This window comes from Ptychodera flava, chromosome 1 (genome assembly GCF_041260155.1).
Source record: "Ptychodera flava strain L36383 chromosome 1, AS_Pfla_20210202, whole genome shotgun sequence".
NCBI lineage: Eukaryota > Metazoa > Hemichordata > Enteropneusta > Ptychoderidae > Ptychodera > Ptychodera flava.
In genome coordinates, this window is record NC_091928.1 from 49,612,462 (window position 1) to 49,633,936 (window position 21,475).

Here is a 21,475-nt window from a genome sequence, read left to right on the forward strand (position 1 = left end):
TCCAGTCGTAATGTTTTTTCATTGTGTCCGGGATATAAAACCTTTCCTTTTCAAACTTTCTCTTTGATTACCACTAATCCACATCTTGTCAGTGATTAAACATGTTTCAAGTTTAAATGTTAAATTCTGGTCTCGAGCCCTCCTGTTCGACCAAACCGAAATTACCCCTCCCACTTTGGCTCGTCCAGTGGGTGTAGCAAGGGTCGTGCCATCACCTAGGAAACGGAGGGTGCATTAATTGTTGCATTTCGATGCACATTTTGATTATATTCAGAAGATTTTGTGGCCAAAACTCAGATAGAGAAGCATTTATATTCACATCTCACTTATTCAAGACTGGCTGAGAGCAGCACTTCCATTCAGTTAACATCATTACGCCATTTATTATGCCAAGAAAGATGAAGCCAATACATTTTGCCCTCCCTGGTCTCAGCCAGAAATGGTTATACCTTACAGTTTTTTCCCACGGAATGAAAACAAATGTACTTGGGCTGAGGCCCAAGTACAATAATGTAGCAACACACTATAAACCAGACCAAAAACCCTAAAAATATCACAAGGAACCATATCTGGACAAGGTGGGTTTTGTGGCATGTACATCATTTGTATAATAAAATTGGGTCTTAGAACACAACACTATCAATATTGATGATATCACTGTCTTTTATCATATTCTGAGCTATGCATGTAATCTGTAAGTCTTCCTCTTTCCATCTACCAACTGTAACATTGAAGAGAAAAATGTAGAAAGACCTACAGTATATTGTCTTTTCAAAGTACAGTACTGTGTGTGAAACCTACTAAACTTTCTCATTTTGTTTTCTCAATTATAAATCACATACAGTAAATCTCATTCTACTTTCAATTGCACTTTTACAATCAAACAAATTACTCTGAAGAGAACAAAAGACTATAAACCCCAAGCATTATGCTTGAAGACAAAAACAATTGAGTATCTATACAGTAACAAAATGTCATATGATACTATTTTTACTATCAAACAAATTACTCTGTACAAAATAAATACTACAGACCCCAAACGTTATACTTGGAGACAAAAATAATTGAGTATCTACACGGTCCTATATATCATCTGATGCTGACATACAGTCACCGGTGGACCATCGTCCTCTGGTGAATGAATAGTTGACAGAAAAACAGACTGGCTTACTATCATCCAAGGAAGGGCCAGCTATCCTCAATAACATCATTTCCCTCTGAACGTAGGTAAGCATGTCTAGCAGAGCAGAACTAAATTTGACTGTTCCACTCAGCCATGTGTCCTGTTGATAAAGGTCTTGCTATCCTAACACTTGTATAAACGTTGTCTGTCTTCAGATGATGGCCTAAATTTAGTAAACCCTGCATAAGATCAAACATTCCTTGCCTAGCTTGCTTCACACTCCTTGCCTTCTGGTTTTAGGTTCTCTTTGCCTGAAACATAAACAAATACAAAATTTTTAAAATGTTATATATTTTGTGCAAATAAGTTTCAGTAAGATAATCCAAGTACAAAGCCATGCCTTTTTCATGGTGGCATATTCAATAAATAAGAAGAACAAAGCTGATATGGACTAAGGAATTACTATCACATCTCTCTCTCTCTCTCTCTCTCTCTCTCTCTCTCTCTCTCTCTCTCTCTCTCTCTCAGGGTAGTGCAAACATGTTGCAGTTACATATTGCAAATACTAAAATATAAGAGTATGTAATACACTCTTGATGGAAATCTGCAAGGTATTAGCACCCATTTGCTTCGATAAAATTTATACCACAAATAATAAGTTTGTACAATGCTTACACACACTATCTGTATCCTCCTGACATTTGAACAAGCAGCTAAATAGTTCACCTTTGGCATTAGTATCCATGAATAAAAAACAATAAGATTATGAGGAATATTTATATAAAACCATATGTAATACAAAAGACAGACGTAAGTTCCGCCTGCAATACACATCTACAGTCAGTAGGACACGTCCTACAGTAAACCTAACAATGCCCTAAATGCCCTATCTTGCATCTGTCAACGTCTGTTATCATCTCTGTTGTTGCTCTGTCTTTGCCTTGTTGCTTTGAGGTCTGTCATGTTTACTAATAAACATCGAGCTATGCCAAGTGTCATCATCGATACATACATCTAACTGTGCACTGCAAGTTGTCAATTATAAAGAGGAACTAGCCTACCTTTTTTACTCTGCGCTGCCGCGGTGCCGTATTACTTTGAAGGCACAGGTCGGACTTCCAGTTGCTCTACTGGCGGCTGAATTTCTTCGCCGTTGGTGTGGTCATAGGACGCCATTTTGATCGACATCGATGTCCCGTTGGTCTAATGTGCGATGTTCACTTTCTGAGCGGATTTCTACTCGGCTTTGGTCAAAACTATCCCCCAAAACACCCCCGTCTTATAACGGATCAAAGTGTAGCCGTCGTCGGCCGCCATTTTTAAATTCCTGTCAACTTTCGCTAACGATCGCCGCTTAGATATCACGAACTTGATAAAGCTGTTCGTATGTGAAACAGTATGTGGTTGTTTAGAAAGTCGTATTAGGCCCCCCTAGCTTTCTGACTCAGTGTTATATGGCTGGCATTGCTATTCAGGCCGGGAAAGGACCTGACGTCAACGTATTGCAAAATCAGGGGTCAAAAGGTCATCTTGCGGCAGTTTAGTGCCGAACGGGGTTCAGAGGGTTAATGGATCCCAATTACACAATAGCATTATCATCACCCAGCATTATCAGATATGCAGTACAGTTAGGATTTTATTATCAAGACAAGTTCCTAAATGCATACATACATACATACAGACAGACAGACGGACACAATACAGACACACTGCAATGCATGCATACGTACATAAATAAACACACACATTCATACATACGTAAATACATACATAAATGCATGAATACATATATAAATAATTACACACATATGTACATCAAACATTTATACATACATGCACATACATACATACATACATACATACACATTCATACACATACACTATGAAATCCTTGACAATATATCAAAAGTAATGAAAGTGAAATCCTGAGGAGTAGTGAGTTACTTGTACTTAAATAAATAACTTTCAGTGTGCATCGCTTTTCCTCCATCTCTCCCTTGTAAAGGAAGGACTTTAGGACTGAATTTACATTTCTCCTTCTCCTTATAACAGAGTATAACAAGAAGTATTAAACCTTTCATATTTAATTTCTGAAGCACAGAGAGAACATTTCAGCACAACTAAATAAGAACAATTCACTTAATTTTCATTCAATATATTGCATCTAGGCATGTGGCAGTTGGAGAACTGCCAACAAAGAAGTGGAAATTACAGTATTCACCAAATTTACAGTCTGTTAGACAGTGGCTTTGTACCCATAATGCATGGCGACTGTGTCATAGACAGCCAGCTGGGATGCACCATTTTAAGTGGCGATACCATTATAGAGGTGAGAAACATTATCATGAACAGATGATAATTGTTGATGTTGTTGTCATGCAGATGCAGATTATCTCAGTGAGACAAGCTTCAGAAGCAACCATGTGTGCAGAATGTTTCTTAAACAGAGTCTGGCAGAATTGGAAGATCATTATTCATTCTTGTTTATTTGTCTGAAGGTGTACCATCTGTATTTATGCAGTGCTAGCAGTTTTATATCTGGAATTATACAATAAGATTTCTGAAAACATGCTACTGTATTGTTCTTTACTACTTGCAAGCACACTAGGTGGTTGCAGTTGTTCTTGGATAGTCGATTGAAGGCCAAGAGTGCTAGGCCTAAAGCCAAACCTTGTCAGGAGCTATAAGCATTGCAGTAATTAAATAAACGCTTCCACCTCCATGCTATATGAAAGGAAGGTCTGACATATGAAAAATCGGCGGGAAGTCCAAAATCAATGAAAAAATATATGCAGTGACCAAAAATTACATTTGCTGGTCAGGAATACAAACATTCAATGATTCATATCTTTACTCTGGTAACTGCAACTTTAGGCAAGAAAATCACTGACAAGCAATTCTATGCATTCTCATTGCCAGTCCACCATTTTTATCTGTACTTCACGCCCATAAGGCCAAAGTAATTAAATTCTTTGTTTTGCGTCCACTCTAAATGGGAAAAGGTACGCGTCTAAGCGGCTGAAAAACACACACAAGAAAATTAATACAATGTAATTTGATTGCAGCAAATAAAAAATTGTAACAAAATTTTAGTTCAGAAAAGCTAAGCGGTCATGTCCTAAAATTTCCTATTCAAATACACTGTGTGTGTTTTTCATGAAAACCTTAAAAACCTACGCGGGTGGGGACGCAAAACAAAGAATTTAATTACTTTGCCCATAATTGTAAATATCGTGATCATGAAAGTGCTACATGTGCTAGAGCAAGTGCTTTCAGCATTTCAACTGATCTCATGTGTGCATGGTGTGCAACACATTGTAAGAGATTGATCATGTTTTCTTTTCCTTGCATAGACTCTGTGTGAGCAGTTGCAGCCAAAGAGGGTAGTTTTCTTGACTGATGTGGATGGTATCTACGACAAGCCCCCTGACGAGAAAGATGCTACATTGTTGCAGTGTTTGCATGTTGACCAAAACGGAGCAATGACTGTTCCCATAGCAACATCCTCTCTACAACACGATGTGACAGGAGGGATTGCTTTCAAACTGAAAACAGCGATTTCTATCGTGAGCAAAAGTAAAGGAGCCATTCCTGTGTTTATCTGTAAAATTGACTCAGAATCGGGTAAAGAGGCCTGTTGTCATGGAAACAAAGTGGATGGGTCAGGAACGGTGATTTTGTACAAAAATTGAACAATTTCAGCTGACAGATTGCATTTTCGCCAGCATTCCACCAAAGTTACACTTGTTCTTGGAGTCCAGTGAACAAGCAAAGTCTTGAAGTGGCAAACCCAGATTAAGATGATGTAAAGGGAACGAAAATTTAAGAGACAAAAATTCACTACTTTGTTCTGGAGAACTTGAAATCTTCATGATCATGTCTAAGATCAAACAGAATTTTCTAATGTAAAACTCAGGGTATATTGTATAACTTCTCTGTTAATAAAGGAGTTTTTCAAGAACAAACAGATTTTGCCCCCAATTTTTTGAGGTGCCCATAGGGTTCCTGATTCAAGTTGCAGATTTAACTCGTGAAGCGTCCAGCATTAAAAAGTTACCCCATCAAACCACTCTAAGAGAAACCCTTGAATTGATAAGCTATGCACATAAATCCCACACCTTAAGATAAATCCCTGTAAGGGGTCATGGATAATTAAAGCACACGCACAGTAAACACAAGTAATTGCGTTTGGCCTCAATCCCCTCCCCCTCTCCTAAAGGAAAGTTTGAAAGTGCAAAAATCCAACCAAGCCTCATTCTGGATCAGCTAGCATACCTACAATCAGTAAGTACATCGTTATGAAATCAAGCATACACATCCACCACCCAAGGCATACCCTCTCTAAAATCAATTTTTGTTGAGCACCAACTTGACAATGATGCATCCAATAGAACGAAATGAATTGAAAGGGTTTATGTAATATTATTGCTATGTTATTTTACACATGCACCGAACCACATGTATTTCAAAAGAATGCTGGTGTAGCACTCAGCTGCGACCAGTGCTGCACTGGCCTGGTACACCTCAAACAATATGGCACACATTTTGTGATACATAAAAAGTGTAGAGAGATGTTGCAATATAAAAACATATAGCGCATTTTTTTGCACAGAATACAGCAATGCCTCCCAACACAGAAATTGCATTTACTGTGTGCATGTTTTAATTTTCCACAGCATCATAGTGTCTCATGTATGTCATGGTACATATGAAGTGAAGTCAACTATTGATGTTTTCTTTTGATTGACTAAAGGACTCTGTGGTACATCGTCTGTTCTTGATCCGTAAAAGGTTTCATCTTTGACAGTGTGTTTGTATTTCACTGTTGATATTTTATTGACAATATATACATTCTGACATAATGCCAACTAGGCTAGACATTGAAATAGACTGAATAGACCATGGAACCTCAATCTCAAGCCCAAGTTATCAGCTGGTTCAAGAAGATTTTAAAATGGCTATTTCTTTGATTTGTTGATGTGATCAATGTAAAGCCTCCTTGACGTGATAAGATAAGGACCACGTGTTGTCTATTTTGGCTAACTTTGAAAGCATTACTTTAGTTAGTCAACTAAGGAAGGCTACAGCAAATATTGTTCTACACTCTCCAGATTTTCAGAAACGTGAAGATCTACCGTTGGTGGCGCACTTGCAAATCGGTCTCGCCAAGCTAGATATACCAAAGTCATTCTGTCTTTGGCCCCCAGTTTGCCGAGCCAAGAGAACCAATAGGACTATATACAGCTGGCCTGCATTGATGGATTTCATCACTTGATTATGATATGAAGTAATACTAGTATTTGGACCCTGAAAAGTTGGAAAAATATTTAGTTTTTGATTGTTTACCGATTAACTGTTATCAAGGTCAGTGTGTTATATATATGAATGGACAAAAATATCCCCATTATGTAAATTGGTTGATAAACTTATCACCTATTATAAAAGATCTTGGTTCAAGTTCTGGTGGGGATGATGACAAATGTCCTACTGTGTGTCTTATGTATATGTGGTATCTATGCATCCATGTATTTATGTATGTATCAATGTTATGTGTGTATCTATGTATCAATCATGTAGTATGTACATGTATCTGTGTGTGCCAATATGTATGTAGTATGTGTTATGTGTAGGTACAGGTGTGTGTATGTGTGTGTGTGTGTGTGTGTGTGTGTGTGTGCGTGCGTGACAATTGACAGGTGATTCTTTGTACACAAGTGCGTATATCCAACTGGTCAAAACTTCCTTTTTTACCGTAAATAATTCAAAACGCTTACTTCTCTACAGTCACTACATGCATGATTTTCCAGATCTCTGTACAGATATTTCCTTGTGCCCTATATTGACATGTACTGTGAAGCAGTGTATCTTATTATCAGGTCTCTACACATTAAAAAAATTCTTGATAGCTGTAACCTTACCGTGATATTTTTTATGACAGAATATAGTTGATTGACACTTTGACCTAGGAGTTCATGTGTGTCAATTTGTTATTCATCATTAAAGGGATATGGTCGTCGGAACTGCGCTCAAAGGTCGTATGGGACCCATACGACCCATGGCAACAATGTATCCAAGGCACAATGGTGATTGATGACAGTTAAAACACAAGTGTCATAATCTATCATCGTATAATTTAAATGTTGCAGCTATGATGATGAGGTGCATCTTGATATCGTGCACGAAATACATTGTTTGTAAACAAGAAACTCGCACAGGCGCAGTTCCAACGACTATATCCCTTTAAAGCAAATGCTGCTTTAAGTCTGTTTTTTTTAGAATATGTTTTGTCGTGGAATTACATGATTCTTTGTTGCTGTAGTTTTAGATCATGGTTTTCTGATGTAGATTATATAAATTTTTCAACTAATAATAACTATATTAGCAAGCGACAGTTGTTTGCCCAAACCAATATACACTTGCATATCGATGCGTGTGTATGTTTGTATTTGTCTTTTCATATATTTATAAGTGTATATCACTGTATGACACCATTAGAAAGTGATACATAATTGCACTTTCTCTGTTTATTTGTCTTGTTAGAACAAATCAAAGAAGTCACAACATGCTAAATTCAGGAAAATATGTGCGCCTCGAAAGTGAACAATTTAAACTTTTGCTCAAACTTTCTTCAGTGAAACTTTAACCATTCGCGTATCAAATCAAGAATCAAAATTAGGGGTCACTGTGCAAATTTTGGTACTAGAGAAACAAATTACCTGATATTTACTGATATTTAAAAATCAAAGTGGCCACCATCCCTATAAAGCACATGACAAATGAAATTTTCGATTTTCGAAAAACTAAGACTGAAAATGTTTCGTACTCCAAGAGCTTTTGAAAGAACCCCCAGATCAGGAAAGAATTGTTAACTTTGAGAGTCCGAATATCTGTCCCCGAGGTGTATTCTACGGTACTATAGATTTCCCATAATTCATTGCGATTTGTATCCTCGGAGATACCTGAGTGGTCTGCTTTGTCTCCCATGTGTAGACAAATTCACAGACTATTTATCAAAATTTTGAAAACGTACTTTTATGCACACCATTCTTCTCAATTCTCATTTTAAATAATTTGGAAAATTATGCATAATTGAGAGAGGAAATAGCATTTTTGTGAAATTTGCCAGAGATTGTGTCCTCAGCCATACAGAATAATGTGATGGAAAGTAGGGAGACTAGTTGCACCTGTTTTATGAAACAAAAGGATATTGATTTTTTTGCAATGGAAGTGACAAAAGAAATTTGCATGCTAAGTTTTCTCAGAGAATGACCCCTTCAGTTCGTCATAACTTGCTGCCTAAAAAGTATGGCATTTGTAGTACCTGCAGAATGTGACTTTTATGGTTGTTTAGTGGTTATTTTCAAACTTTCACTGAAATATCTAAACGTACTTTTACTAGATATTATTTAAAAATTATTCTGATGCTGCACACTAGTGCTTACATGCAGAACTGAAAAAGTTTTTAGAAAAGTAACCTTCAAGGATACAAATCAAAGAGTATTGTGGGTAATTTATTGTACTGTGTATTCTACCTTTACAAGTTTATGCGTATGAATCAATAGATCAAAACAGAAAGTAACCCGTTTAGCTAGGGGTACTTCAGCACCGTCTGATTCAAGTTTGTAGAGCAGATAAATCCTTATACTTAAGTTCTTAAAATTAATTCAACATTTTTTCCTGTTGAGTTTCCACCTTTTTATGTCATTCGTTAATGCATTAGGCCAGCTTTAAGGCCGATACAGACAGAATCCAAGCCAGCAGGGTTGATGATGAGATCAGCTCATCCACCGGAACTTAGAAGGGCGCCCCAAGATTTGAGAGAGAGAGAGAGAGACAGAGAAACAGAGAGAGAATAAAATATGTGAACTCCTGGCTACGTTTTGCCAAACTGAGCCATATGACTTGCTTAAAACAACTTGTTTTTGAAATGCCATAAGACAAAACAAAAAATCTGAAAAGTGTGACAAAATTGACGAAACTAGAATGTTGTTTTACTCAGGCAAATAAAAGTTTAAATCCCATAAACTCTGGATGTAATTGTAGCAAAGTTTGTAAAAAATTGAATTTACACATTTCCCTCTTTCAAAATAAGATCCCTGCTGTCCAAAGTTTTAATTTTGTGACATTGTAGGATGGGAATGTCAACAGTTCATTCACTGTATTAACTTGAAATGAATCGCTTGTTTTACTGATATTCAATTTTAAATTTCAAAAAATTGAATGTTGATCGTCCTCTTTTTAAAAATTAAGCACGATGGTATCATTTTTGTTCTTTCCTGTGTTTGGTTATTGACATATTTTGAAATTTTAAAAAATCCATAATTGAAAAAGTATGGCAATACTGTCAGTTCTTCTGATCGTACATCCTTAAACTGCGATTTCATGTTTGTTTTTTGTTATTTAACTGGAAACACTGTCTGAGTGAATTTTCCAGGAATCAACAGTTTTAACTTAAGTAGTGCTAGAGTTAAAATTTCAAAATTATTTGTTAACATTTCTAAATCTCTCCATTTGGAATTGTACCGGCATTTTCTATTCAAGTTATAGGCATGCTAACCATTTCATCATAGGGTTGGCATTTGCATATCAAACTCCACTAATTATTTTTATTCTGACCGTAGCGAACGGAAAATAACTATAGCTCCACATATTTTGGAAATACGCAGCATTTCTACAACTATTTTTTATTCGCTTACCTAAGTAGACCTATATAGCTAATTAGGACGTCGACTGGGAAATAATTTCAGTAGATGGGGAGAGTCAAAACACATTTTATTTTGCAAAAAGTTATGGGCGTGAGAGTATGATACCAAATGGTGGACTGACGACGTGAATGTGGATTTGATGAGTCAAATACAGTTACAGTCTCGGTTACCCAGACTGCTTTGCGTGGTTCTCGCCCAGCAGCCCCTAGGCACTGCACAGCACAGGGGCGACTGGACGAGAACCACGCAAAGCAGTCTGGGTAACCGCCCCTGTGCTGTGCAGTGCCTTTGGCGGCTGGATTAGCGCCCTGCAGGAGCAGCCTTGGCACAGGGATACCAGGATACACAAAGAGATAAAATGAATAAGAATTAAATAAAAAACAACCAAATAGACAAATAAGTAATAATAAACTAACAAATAACCACCAAAACAAAACGCAATAGATAAATAAACAATAAATACACAAATGAACCCAATTAAATAATAAAATGAATAAGAAAATAATAAAATGAATAAGAATCAAAGTAATAAGATGCAATGCCAGTATCACTAACCCTAAACTTTATGTGACACTGACGTCACATCTTGAATATGTTGGACGTACTTTTTGAATAGAATAGAATTGATCTTTATTGAACTGTATGCCAATCTGGCATATTAGCACATACAATAAAGATATTCAACTTCAAGTTGAACAAGTCAGAAAGAAAGAGAAAAACTTCCAAATTCACTTAGAAATAATATAAATTTTCTCTTTTTCAAAACAACAATAAATAAATTTTGCCAAAGAAACAGCTGTGTTATTGTTTGTCATTATTTCAATAAATGTTTCAGTTAAACTTTGTTTCTTGTCTTTTAAACGCAGGATTTGTATTCTTTCTTTGTTATCAAAGCCAAAGCTTGACAATAATTTGTGTACTGTAAACATCCAGTTCTGAGTAGTTTCTGACTTCCTTTCATTTTGGTATGTTTCTTTTATTAAACTAGTTTCAGGACTTGAAATAATTTTCCCTCAATATTTTAACATAGAAAGTGCGATTTTAGCTTGCAATTGTAAACAATCCACTTCCAACAAGACGGCAATGTTAGTTGTTTTGCAGTGGACCTGCAGGACTGACTTCAAAAGTTTTGTTTTTGTCTTTTCAACACTAGAGTTTAAGTTTAAAGCTTCTAAGTTTATCACCTGTGGACCCCATATTTGTTCAGTCTCTTATCCCCATTCTTTTCGATTTTTTTTCTCTATTATATTTTGGGGAGTTGTTTGTTCATTCATTTATTTATTTGTTATTTCTTTTTTATGTCATGTTAGTATGATTGGTTGGTTGTTTATTTGTTTGTTCGTTTATGTTAGGTCGGCTTTGTACTTGTTTGTTGTGTTTTGTTTTTTTTGGTTGGTTTGGGGGTTTTGTATGTTTGTTGGTTTGTTTATCCTGGTTTGTGGTCTAGGTAACAGAGACTATGCAGTTCCTCTAGTGAATATTTGACTTTTTAATGTATCTCATACTGGCCTATGTAATATTTTAATATGTTGGTTGATATGTTAGTTGACTTCTCGCCGATTTTTTTCAAGTCAGAACATACCTTTCCTTATGGGTCTATGTAGCTACTATGATATCACCCGAGGTTCGAACTTTCGGACCTTCAGACTGTGGTGGGGGAAATGCAATTCTTATTTTACAGAAAATCATTTAAATATTTTCAAAACTAAAAATTACCTTTATTCTTGCAAAACGACGTACCTTTCATCTACTTTCTCGAGCCTCACTATAACGAGTGTGTTATTTATACTACCAAAATTCGACCATCGGAGGATCTGAGAATGTCACACGTGATGACCCTTGACCTGAGCGTTATCTTAGGCCAACGCTGCAGCTGCACATGCGTATTCATAAGCATGCTATGCAAGCATCCACATGTGCAACGTGACGGCAGGCCTAATTGGACTTTCATGGATGGCGCGCGTTCCAAATTGGTTCCAAATGTTTGTAAGAACCAATCAGAGGCTGCTGTTACATTGTAAAACACACTGACCCTGTGGATCGGATAGGTGGATCTGAAGATAGCTACAGACACAGTCCCTTACCGCAGGGACTGTGGTACAGACCAGGAATCAAGGCTGCATGCTGTAACCAGTGTAACACATCACAGTTCCTCTACTCACAAGGAGCATGTAAGTTTATGTCGAAAATCAGTGAGTTATTCCTCATACATACCAGAGCGACCTTTCGAGCTGAAAGACAAAAACAGGAAGTATAAAAATCACCGTCTAGCGTCTTGTCGAATGAATCGATTCTGCGATAACATCGATATAGTAGTGAAGAAGTTGGTTATTAAATGGTTTTTACATTGTTTTAGTCTTATCAGTTTTCTGAGCTTCAAGTTTGGCACGGTTATGTCGATCGGCGGGTGAAGACAACAATGCACGAGTGTCGGCCATGTTTGAAAACTTGACAGTGATAACGTTCTTTGTGGTCATTGGTCACTCCATAGACACTAGCCCCCTCTACTGTCTTGTCTTCACGCATTCACCCCACGATCTCCGCAACAGTCGACCAGTAACGAGTCTGCTAAAGTTTACCCCTTCAGTTTATTTTGTTTGAATATTTATATACCCACAAACTTTGTGCAAGTCTTGTCATCAGTGTAAAGTTTGATTATAGACAGTTGAGGGGGAATTCCAGGGCCCTCTACTGACTATTGGTTTGGTTACTGTCTCTTTGTCCGTCGTACTTTTCTTACATTGATAATGATAATAACTTTATGATGTTATTCCTGAACATTGTCATGAACTAGGACTACAAATAGAAAAGACAACAAACAGTAAAAAAAATAAGATGTTTTTATTGTATATCTTTCAGCTAACCCTCAATGAGCATTGTTGTGTTTGTAAAAGTTTTACATGTAAGGTAGAGAGGGACGTCTTGATTATGGGATCATCAACCATCATGCTAGTCAAGCATCTCAGACTCTTTTGGCCCTTGTCACAGACTTGCCTCCAGTCACTTCGCTTTTCTCAATAGCTGTTTCTGGCTGGCCAATGCATTCCCCCTGCAATCTCTGCAACAGCCTCGGAATAACGCAACAGTTTGCTAAAAGTTCATACCTTCAATTTATTGTATTTTGGTATTTATATGCCCATAAACTTGATGCAAGTCTAACTTGGTCACATACTGTACTCCTTCTAGTTTTTTTGATCCACAATTAACCCTTTGAGTGCCAAAGTCAATTTTTCCCACTTTTAAAAAATATAGTGCAGACTATTTTTTTTTTTTAATCTAGTTTGTTTTCAGATTATCCCCAAAATATTTATAAAAAACTGTAGCCTATTAAAAATTATGTTGGATTGTTCCAAAATTATAACTATTGCAGAAAAATTCATAAAAATTGGTAAAATGTTGTACTAAAATTTTGAAGGGAAAAATTATAGCACTCAAAGGGTTAAATGAGCACTTTTGCATTCTACGTTGATAAAAGTGTATCATGTGACTAGACTTGGTATGGAACGAAGGCTGAAAGACGTCAAGATGCTAGACTACCCTCATGCTTAATAGTTTGAACACTTTGAATACTTTTCTCTATACATGTGTCACCTCAAGTAGGGCGATATGCGGCGTTGCCACTCTACAGTATATATGCAACACTGAGGAATACCCACTGGAGACAGACCTAAGAAAGTTTCTCTCCATTTGTAGTGACATGTAATCTAGGCCAGGAATACTAATGTATTACAGTTTCCTGCAAATGCCAGAATCCTCATTCCCATGTACACCATGAGATCTTGCAGCGCTGGAATTACATAATTGGTCAAATAGCAATTGAAACCACCTTTCCTTTCAGTGTTAGCCAATCAAAACATAATGGTATACATGTATATGTATGTGTGGTGTATATGTGTGTGTGTGTGTGTGGATATATATGACAAGTATTGATCAAGAAGTCTTAGCTAATCAACATGAGCTGTACATATATTATATATATATAATATATATATATATATATATATATATATATATATATATATATATATATATATTTACCAAAACTTGTTTGTATCTTCTCAGAGGTGTAAAGTGCTCGATGCACGGATGCAGAGCAATATTACAATAAATATGAGAACACTCAAGTACGTTTGGTACCCATTACTCGAGTTTCAAGCATATGAACTTGGGCACAGAGAGTACGGTTACACATTGTTGAGGATTGAAATATGGACTCGCCAGAGTGCTCGAATGGCAACACGTATCATGAGCGAAGCATAGTGCCAACAGTGAACGCCCCTTATTACGCAAGAGGCTGCCCAACAATCTCAGAGTGCTCTAACTACTATTAAAGCAGTGAGCGAAATACACAAATGTATACAATGTGCCCTCCTGGTTATCACCATAATGACTTTATGGCAACCTCTGAACTATATTATATATTATATATATATATATATATATATAATATATATAATATATATACATACACACACACACTTGTAATTTGATCATTTGTAAACCCAGAAGTTGTCAAGTCATAGATAGTTGTGGTTCACTGTAAATCAAATGATGACTATATATAAAGCCCACGACATTATCAACAAATTACCATTAAATCCCATGTACATGTAGCGACATTTGATGTATGCAACATGTAATAAAGTCAATTGTGCATGGAGAGCAGGTAAGATTCTTCAGATATTGAAATAGTTGAGGATTTAGTGTGACTAGTGAGACTCTGTTGATCGTGATTTGCTTAGTGTGAGTTATTGGGAACTCTCTCTTGTATTTTCATTTGATCATCATCGTATATCCTGTTTTACAGCAACTCTGTGTACACTTGACGTGGATGATATGGTGATGTTGGCTTCCGTCAAGGAGTGTGCAGCTAGCCAGAGTTCATCGCAAGGTAATAAACTTTTGAGGTACTAGTTCGGGTCTCAAAAATGAAAAACATTAAACATATGCTCAAATTTTCCTCAAGCAAACTTTCACACATTCTCTTTCAAAATCAAGACTGCAAATTAGGGGTCACAGTGCAAATTTTGGTACCAAAGAAAAAACTCACCCAACATAATGGCTGGATTTAAATTATATGATGTACATTATGACAAACATGTTTTAACTTTCATCAATCGTAAATGTACTTTGGATGCAATGTTTATATTGGTCATTTTGGTCCCATATGACCTTGAGTGCAATTTTGAAGACCCCCTCCCTTTAATTTGTAAGCAAAAAGTAGTGTGTAAAGTAATGCTTTTGCCCTAGACGTGTACTTGTAAACAATTACATTACAGTTACATGTAGAACCAGGAATGCATTACAAGCAGCCAATGACACTATTGTCAATGTGGAACAAACTGCAAGTCTTAATGTATCATGATCTGTGTTGGCTTTATGTACAACTAATAAGGCCAAGAAAAATAAAATGTTTGTTTCTCATCCTGGACATATTGCAAACATGATGCCGCGACGCAGGTTTTTCTTCCTTCTGAATTTTTTATAGTCTTCAACCAACAAGAACACATACATGTATGCAACAATGAAAACATAGGAATGCATGAAGAGATAAATGCACAGCAGTGTTGCCTTAGTATTTTTGTATTGCAACAGTTCTGTGGTTTGAATTTTAGTGCTGCAATGCACAGTTATGACAGCTTAATATAACAGTGACATATGTGTATAGTTCTGAATGGAATGTTATTGTCAGTTATTTTATTTACAGTTCTGTTTTATACAGCAGTGTGTAATACACTATCGTTATGTATTTTTGTGTTTATTTTATGTCATTTTATTTCCTCATGAGCATAACAAAAAGGTTTATATGTTGGGTCTGAATTGACGTGCGCGAGGATGAGAAACAAACTTTTTATTTTTTCTTGGACTAACTGTTTTGTTATTAAATTTACCACTGTACTAATTTGACCAGGTTTTTCTACCATTGATTTTCCAGTGACAATTAGAATACACACACATGATTTGATTGATTTTTCTTCTTTTATGACTTGATTCTGCAGATGTTGTCCTACCTGAAGGTTGGAAGCAGACCCTGCCGAAAGCCGACCACCTGTGGGTTGCAAAGGCTCTCTTCAAGACATCAAAGGGAAAGGTAGAACTCGACGTGGCACGGGTTGATCGGCTCTGGTGGTTTCCACCACAACCGTCTCTGGTTTGTTGTCAACCACCGCGATCTGACCACTACTTTGCTCAGCCATTACTCCTGTGGATGCCGAGAACGTTGTGGCAAGTCCGTCTTCTCTGCCCTCAGCCCAACTGTCAGTGTGAGCTTACATCTGCCGGTATTTATCAACGTGTGCGCCAGGTTCTGGATGTCGACGGGTACTACAGCCTTGCTGCAGAGTATCTGGAGTGTCGTCGTTGTAAGAAGAAGTTCATCAGTTGGAGTGGTGTCATCACAAGACAACTGGACATGGGACACCGCTTGCAATTTCCTGTTCTGTTGACGTATAGGTATGCCTGTGATATTCGTGTAATCAGGGTTTTGCTGCAACGTGGACTGGGAAACAGAGCAAGTGAACTGAGAAACAAGGTGATAAAGCAACACCATGAGGCCTGGCTGCAGAAGACCGCTCACTACCTAACAGACTGTAAAGACTTTATGGATTCTCATAACAGAGGACTGGTAACTCTGCCGTCTTTTGATGATCCACCGCCCTTGGTGCCAATTCCAACATGCAAGTGGTTCCAACTGGTCTATGGCAATGACATCTTGCAGCGACTAGATGAGGTCAAGGCTTCCATTACATCAGTGTTTGGCACAGTACTGAAAATTGACTCTACCAAAAAGGTATGTTTTGACACACTCATGTACTTTGCCACCAATGGCATATGCAAGGTGTGTCAACACAGTAAATTTTAATCGACTTATGCAGACCAAGGCTACCAATTGCATCTCAGTGGTGCTGGTAAAGAATACCAACTAAGACAAAAAATATTGTTTCAGGTGAATCCTGAAAACTGTCAAATTCAAACAGACCACTTGGTTTGTTCTAATGGCCATTTCCCAATGTCAATGATACAAACTACAGAATAAGGCTGTTTATAGTATTTGCAACTCTGTCTTGATCATTGTTTGCCTTCTTTTTTTGCTTGGTTATCTTTTCAAAAGGTTGACAGGAAATTCGTCGGTCACAGCGGTGGTACAGCAGCCTGGGCTATCACTGTTGGAAATGAGCATGGTCAAGTACTGATGTCGGTCTTGACAGCAACAGAGGGAGGTGGCATTGGTCCAATGGTTGAGGGTATCGTCCAGCGTTACCGCAGTGCCAATGTACCGCCACCAGGTCTGTTATACGTTGACAGGGACTGCTGTGGTGTACTTTCCAAGCTGAGGACCATGTTTACTGACTGGCCTGATATTAGGATCCGATTGGACATCTGGCAGTTCATGCGCAGAATTACCACAGGCTGCATTTCCAAGTCTCATCAGTTATACCGTACATTTTTGAGGCAATTGTCGAGCTGCATATTTGAGTGGAATCAGGAGGATTTGGAACGGCTGAAGGCCGCGAAGCGGGCAGAGATGGTCTCAAAGGGCATCACCAACCCCTCCCATGAAGACGTCAAGCGGCGCATTACCAAGCAGGAGCTGAGTAACCACTGCCGACGACAGACTAGGGGTGTAGAGGAGACCACGAGACTCATATGCCAACTGCTGAAGGCCTTTGATGGTGTGCAGGGACTTGATACCAATGGTGTTCCATTACTCAAAAGTAGTCGCATATGGCAGATATGGAAGTCCCAGAAGAAACATATAGAGTGTATCCAAGATCCAGAAGATTTTCCACTCTATACCAAAACTGGTGAGGTTAGGAAAGGTGATATACAGCTACCGGTGTACAGGTGTGCCAGAGGATCCACATCGTTAGAGTCTTTCCACAAGCATCTCCATCACTTTATTCCAGGTAAGTGGTCTATGACGATGGCCTGCATTATTTTTCACCTTCAAAACTTTAAATCAGCAATAATTTACTGCCTCCCTTCCCATAATGGACAAAAGCAAACTTTGCACAACATCTATAATATATGAGGCAAAGCCGAGTACATTATGGAGTGCAAATTTTACATGAGTCCATCATGGGCCGGGAGGGGTACATTCTTGTTATTAGCTTATAGTTTTGGCAATGCAAGTGAATTTGTGGATCAGATGTAGAAAACATGAGGCCACAATGCTGGATAATCAGATACATTATCAGTTATAATCGTGGTGATGACGCCACAAATTTCACTGGAGTTGACAAAGCTGTGATATAATAGCCGTTAAAAAATGCAGGACAGATGTCAATGTCTATGTCACTGATGCAGGACAATGCAGCTTGAAAGTTATGTGTTTTTTTTATTGTTTGAAAATTGTAGTGTTCACTTGATGATCAGGACTAAAATACTGAGGACAATGCATGGGTAAACTTTGATACACTCTTCATGTACTTTTCACATTTATACCAGCAAGTGCTATAGTGTAGGCAGGGATATAGAAAATATTGCCAGCAGCCAGCAAAACAATCGGTTGTCAGACATTTTACACAAATTTTGTGTACCCATACATTATACTTAATGTAGCATGCTCCTCTAATGTGAAAGACGTAAACTTTTGCTCAAACTTTCCTCAGTGAAACCTTCAACCTTTCTCTTACCAAATCAACAATAAAAATCAGGGGTCACCATGTAAAGTTTGGAACTAAGAAAACAAATTATGTGATATTTTGCGATTTCGGAAATTCAAAATGGTCCCCAATCCTGAGTTAACTCTATAAGGTAAAAGTGAATTTCGGATTTTCTAAACACAGTGAAAAGTTTTTTGTCCGCAAGAGCTTTAAATGAGTCCCCACGAGTGGTAGATCAGAAAAGAATTGTAGGAATTTGAGAGTCTGAATATCTGTTCCCGAGACATGTTCAATCTTAACCACCTTTACTTTTACTTGAACCACCTGTAACACAAATTTTCTACAGCCCTGGTAGGTGATACTAACATGTGTAAAGCAATTCTAATATCTTAGTCTATATCCTGCAGGACTCATGAAATGCTGAGTCTGCAGGTGTATATTCTTAGTTTGTTGGTAAGGTATAGCGGCTGTGTATTATATATTTTGATGTTTGTGTTTGCTGTGTCAACTCTGGATACCAAATAAAATCCCAAATTACTGTTCAACATGATTGTTGTATATTGTCAATCTGATCTCAGATGTGAAGATGGTGCCGTTTCCTACCTTGGCTTGTTCTTTGCTAGCTGTTCTTGTCGGTTGATAGTTGCATCACTGCATCTGACCCACTGCCATACAAGATCACATTCGCCCATCAGCCAGAAGACAACCAATCAGAAAGAGGTTTACAACCATCTCTTGTCATGGATTGCAACATTGTATAAAAAAATGCGTCCTGATTGGCTCCTGCAAATCGCAAGATTTGAATGTGATCTTCTATAGCAAGCGTCAGATGTAGTGATGTGACTATATTGGCTAACGAGAACAGCAAAGAACTAGCAAAGGTGGAAATGTAAGGCCAAGAAAAATAAAAAGTTTGTTTCTCATCCTAGACGTTTCAAAAAATAATGCGGTGTTGCAGGTTTTTTACTTTCAATTTTTTGTATTCTTCAATCAAGATCGCGGAAAAAACTTGAAAACAACATAGGAATGCACGCAGAGATAAATACACAGCAGTGTTGCTTTAGTATTTTTGTATAGCAACAGTTCTGTGGTTTGACTTTTAGTGCAGCAATGCACAGTTTTGACAGTGTACTATAACAGTGACATGTGTACAGTTCTGGATGGAATGTTAGTGTCAATTTTGTTCACAGTATTGTTTTATACAGCACTGTGTTACGCACTACTGTCATGTATTTTTGCGTCTACTTTTTTATTTCATTTTTTTATGAGCAAAAAACCTTGACGCGGCGGGTCTGAATTGACGCATGTGAGGATGAGAAACAAACAGTTTAATTATCTTGGCCTAACTGTATGATTCAAATCAGATTGGTATATTGTGCGGTACATGGGATGTTGGCTGAGTACTTGACATTCATGCACTGCTTGTAGTGCAGAATACAATTTGTGGACAATTTATTGCAAACATACATGTATATGAAAAGGATCTGGTGTTGGATATTTTCTTGTTACAGTAAATAGACTTTTTAAATTGATGTTTATTCATAATTCACAGGAAAACCTGCTAGCACACTGCAGTTTCAGGCCTACCTCCTGGAAGGCTTGGTTCGCTGGAATGAAGACAGGGCGGCATCCCCTGTCTCTGATAAAATTCCTGAACCACATTCATACAGTGGTATCTTGAGACAGGTAGTCAACCAACTCGGTGGCACTGTCCTTGGAACAGAGCTCCACCCATCCCACCAGGTACCACGGAAATACACAGGTATGCAAATGTATGGTATTTTTCAAAGAATTATTAAAACATGTCATTGTCAATGACATAGTCTCCACTTGGTTAATGAATTTGCAAATCATTGACGGAATGATGGTTATTTGGATAAAAAAAAATCAACATGCATCTGTATGATGTAAAGAGTAACCCATAGACCAAATAACGTGCCAGGCATCTCAGAGAAATTTGAACAGATGTACAGACAGTTGCAAGGACGCACACTCAGACTCACAAACATTACCAAATGTATAAGTCCCCGCCCCTCAGACATTGTCCTTGGTGACTAATAGAGGTACAGGACAAATATCCCCCCATACTCTGCTCTAATTTTGTTCAATGTTCTGGTAAATTCAGGGGAGCTGATTGGCCTGGAGTATCTGTACCAACAGACCGGGGAAGTCCTGAAGGATATGACGATTGATCCAGACTGCTTGGATGCTGCAATACCACTGCCTGCTGAGGAGGAGGAGGAGGAGGAGGAGGATGGTGCACAACATCAGGATGATGGAGCCATTTACGACTTCTTCCAGGATCCAACCTTCTTCGTGGAAAAGCTCTTAACCCCATCAGAGTCACCTGTGGAATCTATGGATGTTGAGCAATCTGATAAGAATGTGGTAATACCCAAAGGCAACACAACAACACCGGAGTCAGCACAGAAGGGTTGGTTTATGTATAATTGTGTTTTTTAGCAATGATAATTTTGCTAATGTAGCTTAACAGTATTGAATGTGACTTTTTCAAAGGGGCAGCTTTGTAGTCAGTTTTTAACAAAGCAATCTGAGTAAATGGATGGAAGTTTCAAAAACCCCAGCACTATTATCATGTAAATAGTAAGTGTAAACAAGCAGTAACGCAAGATCTGGAACTTTTGACTGCTACTTCAGTGTTATATTTCTTTCCCTTTTGTTGTCAGCTGCAGAACCTCCCAAGTCTACTGAAGCCTCTGCTGTTATTGTTGATAAGACAACTCCAACTGCAGAAAAAAATGATGATGTGTCTATGGATGGCACTGACGTAAGTATTCCATCAGAGACAAATCACCAAATGATACATAAAGAAAAGCAAATGCAGCATCATTTATTAAAGTCTTGGTAAGACAATGGGAAACTGCATGGTAGGAGTTGTCACTATGTCTCCACTACTATTCAAACTGCATGGTAGGAGTTGTCACTATGTATCCACTACTATTCAAACTGCATGGTAGGAGTTGTCACTATGTATCCACTACTATTCAAACTGCATGGTAGGAGTTGTCACTATGTCTCCA

The 21,475-nt window shown here is 37.8% G+C and overlaps 2 protein-coding genes across 6 annotated transcripts in view; both read left to right on the forward strand.

Annotated features, from left to right (window-relative positions):
• Nucleotides 1–5,088, forward strand: part of LOC139140318 (uncharacterized) — a 384,451-nt gene extending 379,363 nt beyond the window's left edge. For all 5 annotated transcript variants that reach the window (XR_011553980.1, XR_011553981.1, XR_011553979.1 and 2 more), the window contains 2 exons: nucleotides 3,292–3,452; nucleotides 4,477–5,088. Coding sequence is in view for 2 of the 5 variants with exons in the window: in XM_070709480.1 (XP_070565581.1) it covers nucleotides 3,292–3,363 (72 nt within the window). In the remaining 3 variants the exon portion in view is untranslated. The remainder of the gene's footprint in view (nucleotides 1–3,291; nucleotides 3,453–4,476) is intronic.
• Nucleotides 5,089–11,865: 6,777 nt separating this feature from the next.
• Nucleotides 11,866–21,475, forward strand: part of LOC139140343 (uncharacterized) — a 29,211-nt gene continuing 19,601 nt past the window's right edge. The window contains exons 1-7 of the mRNA XM_070709510.1: nucleotides 11,866–11,999; nucleotides 14,636–14,719; nucleotides 15,828–16,618; nucleotides 16,940–17,735; nucleotides 19,987–20,196; nucleotides 20,560–20,868; nucleotides 21,128–21,222. Of these exons, the coding sequence (XP_070565611.1) occupies nucleotides 14,665–14,719; nucleotides 15,828–16,618; nucleotides 16,940–17,735; nucleotides 19,987–20,196; nucleotides 20,560–20,868; nucleotides 21,128–21,222 (2,256 nt within the window). The 5' untranslated portion in view covers nucleotides 11,866–11,999; nucleotides 14,636–14,664. The remainder of the gene's footprint in view (nucleotides 12,000–14,635; nucleotides 14,720–15,827; nucleotides 16,619–16,939; nucleotides 17,736–19,986; nucleotides 20,197–20,559; nucleotides 20,869–21,127; nucleotides 21,223–21,475) is intronic.